Consider the following 3,666-nt stretch of genomic DNA (forward strand, 5'->3'; position numbering starts at 1 on the left):
AAAAAAAAAAAAAAAAGAGAGATGAAAAAGAAAAAAGAAAAAGAAAATGGTATCATAGCTTCACTCTAGAGATAATATAAAATGAAGAAAATGATTGAGTTCTTGTGAAGAGCACATGATGTACTCACTCTAAAGTAGTTCCTCACACTTAAAAAAAAAAAAAAAAAGAGAGATGCAAATCAAAACCACAATGAGACACCATTTCACTCTAATTAGAATGGCTAAGATAAAAAATACATATAAACAACAAACATTGATGAGGATATGGGGAAACTGGAACCCTTACCCCCATTGACAGGAATACAAAATGGTACAGCCATTGCTGGACACAGTGTGGCAGTTCTTCAAATATCTAATAATAGAACTACAATATGACCCAGCAATTCTACTCCAAGGTATATACCCAAAACACTTGAAAGCAAAGATTCAAACAGAGACCTGTACACCAGTGTTCACTGCAATACTATTCATAATAGCCAAAAGGTAAAAACACCTAAATGCCCACCAACAAATGAATGGATACACACCATGGCCTATTACTCAACCAGTAGGAGAAATGAAGTCTTGATATATGCTATAATATGGATGGAGCTGGAGGACTTGAGTGAAGTAAGTCTGTCATAAAAGGACAAATACTGTATGACTTCACTTACATAAAAAGAATGAAAAGGCAAATATATAGAGAACAAAGATTACTACTGGTTACCAGGGGTGGGAGAGAGGGAGAAAGAGAGGGGATGGGGGTTTAAAGGTAAAAATATTGCTTTGATCAAGGGTAGGGTTGTACGGCCGATTATAGTAATTCCTGTCAATAAGCTGTACACATGTAAAAAGTTGAAATGGGAAAAGTTGTGCATTAGATATATTTACAACAACAACAACAACAACGAGACAGAGAGGCTGCTTATGTATAACCAAACACCTCATGGGATTTGTTTTCTTGGTTTAGAGGTTTAGGGTCATGGTTTCATGGGACATTAACTGCCTGGATAACATGTTTAGTGACTCTGTTCTACCTGCTAGTTCCCTGCACAGTGCCTAGGGTCTTAGGAGCTTGTAAGTGGCCATCAGAGACACAAAAATTGGCCTCTCTATTCACCTGGAACAGCAGAGGAAGAAGGAAAGTCAGCAAGAGAAGGAGAATATGGAATGTGTAACTAACTGCCTCCAATAACAACTGCCTCCTTTGCCATGAGCCCAGAAGAACTAGGTGATGCCTGGGTTCCATTACAGGATACTTTAATCAAAGATTCCATAGAAGAGTTCTGAAGAAAAGGGAGAAATGTAGAGTAGAATTTCAAATTCTCATGTACTCCAGACATCCTTCTTTCCATGAAGGTTGGATGAACCCCAAAAACCACTGCCTGGAGATAATATTTAAACTTTAAACCAAAATTATCCCCTGAAGTTTTCTTAAATTCAAACAATAATTTAGCTTATTTTAGTAAAAAATATCTGCCTCGAGTATTATGTTCTTTTAAGAATTATCTATGTGGGATCAAACTGACAAAAGCAACTTGAAATATTAGATAAAAATCTTAGGTGTAGCCAGTTTATGTTAATGGAAGAACAACTCAGAAAAAGAGAGTGAGAATGGCTGCCCAGCTGTAAGAATGTAATCAATGTCATTAAATAACACACAAGCCATCACTGCCATTGAGTCAATTCTGACTCACAGCGACCCCCACTGGGTTTCTGAGGTGGTAAATCTTTATGGAACTAGACTGCCCAGTCTTCCTTCCATGGAATACACATGTAGAAACTGCTAAATTGGTGTTATGTTTTATTGTATATATTCTCAACAAAAAATAAAAAGGAACTGAAATGTCATATAAATGCCAAATGTTTTTTCTTTCCATACACTTTTTCTGACCTTCTCACTTTATCAGCCTGGTCTTTCACATCTAGATTCTCTCAATATGGCTAATTCTTACAGATATTCTTTCTTTTTTTCTACTTTGCTATTTAACTCGCGTAGACTAGGTTTTAGAAAAAAACCAAATCCACTACTATCAAGTCAATGATGAGTCATAGCTACCTTATAGGACAGAGCAGAACTGCCACATAGGGTTTCCAAGGCTATAATCTTTATGGAAGCAGACTGCCACACCTTTCTCCTGAAAGAGGCAGGTGGCTTCAAGCCACTAATCTTTCAGTTGGTAGTCTTGTGCTTAACCACTATACCACCAAGACTCCTTTTGTATACGTTAGACAATCAGAATTTCAAGCCCACTGGACCACATCTAGAAGAAAACAAACTGATTCTGAGGGAGATTCTAGAGTTAACTCAGGAGAAAAGTAAGTTTTATTGTTTAGACATTTGTGACTTTGACTGTTCAAAAGACACTTTGATATTTTAGTTCTTCAATACATTCTGAAGAGCTGAAATTGCCAGAAAACCACCAGCACAATGAGGAAACATTGTTAATGATCATCCCAAAATAATTTTCAAGCAAATATACAAAAGGATTGGCAAAATATGAGGACGTCTGCCATGAAAGAGTCTACTATTTAGTCATGTAAAACAGAACACACATATATAACAGCGTTAAGACAATCTGAGCAGTATTTAAACAATGAAGGATAATAGAAGACATAATAACATGGGTATAGAGCTGTATATACATATTAATTACAAATGAGTAGAACAGACAGTAAATGATACAAGAAAACAAAAAGAGAGATTGTATGTTCAAATAAGGAATGGGGAAAATGATTCTGAAAAATATTTTACAAGATTTTGAATGAAGTTGACACTTCTGATCATAGAAACAAAAGCCTGTTGAAGTAAAGTTCCCAGTATTTGTCTTATATTACCATGTAGATGTAGTGTCTGTTAAATATTTCACAGCGAGGTTGACAAAAATGACCCTTAACGTAGAGTTAAGACAAAGGAAACTAGAAGCCACTTGTCAATTTGTTTAAAAAGAAAATAATCATATAGTCTTCTCACCTTGAATATACCAACCCAATCTTTCGGATGTGGACGGATATACGGAGTTAAGGTAAAATGACATTCTAGGTGTGCATTAGGAAGATAACTCTTGGCCACATTCTGAAAGATGACATGTGCAAAGTTGGACGTCTGCAACGGGACTTCTTGAAAGGATGTCATTGTGTATCTGAAACAAGCAATTAATACAAGTTGAATGATACCATCTAAGAAAAACATACACCTTCAAAAAATACATTAGTTAACGCAAGTTTTACGCATATCTGCATGCCGCATTAAGTAGGGCTTCAAACTGGAACAGAAACAATAAAACTCAAAATTTTCCCCAGAAGGAAACCAAAACCCAAATCAAAAACTTTTATGCTTTTCGATCTGCTATTTTCAGGTCAATGATTATTTTTTAAGTTGTAACCAACACAACTGGACCATTTTATGTTTGATTTGTATCTGGTGCCCATGTATGTCAAATGCATCTCTGGCATGTGTTCATAGCTTCAGCAAGCAGTTTCACACAGCTGCAGCGATAAGTAATGACTTGTTACACAACACAATTCACCGCCCAGTTAGAGTTCACTATTTCCACTCTATGCTTGACCTCCGTCATAGTAATGCAACTGTGCCTACTGAAGATGTAAGAAATCCTCAGTAATTGAGAATGCTCACAGTCAGAAATCTGAAAGAGCTTGTTAGACTGCATCAACTTCTGCCCAGAG

General features: G+C 36.3%; 1 protein-coding gene across 1 annotated transcript in view; it reads right to left on the reverse strand.

Moving 5' to 3' along the window:
- Positions 1-3,115, reverse strand: part of TAX1BP1 (Tax1 binding protein 1) — an 86,420-nt gene extending 83,305 nt beyond the window's left edge. The window contains exon 1 of the mRNA XM_042781527.1: positions 2,954-3,115. Coding sequence (XP_042637461.1) covers positions 2,954-3,115 — 162 coding nt within the window. The remainder of the gene's footprint in view (positions 1-2,953) is intronic.
- Positions 3,116-3,666: the final 551 nt, after the last annotated feature.

The sequence above is a fragment of the Orycteropus afer genome, unplaced genomic scaffold (genome assembly GCF_000298275.1).
Source record: "Orycteropus afer afer isolate SDZICR_OR568_19922 unplaced genomic scaffold, OryAfe1.0 scaffold00008, whole genome shotgun sequence".
Taxonomy (NCBI): domain Eukaryota; kingdom Metazoa; phylum Chordata; class Mammalia; order Tubulidentata; family Orycteropodidae; genus Orycteropus; species Orycteropus afer.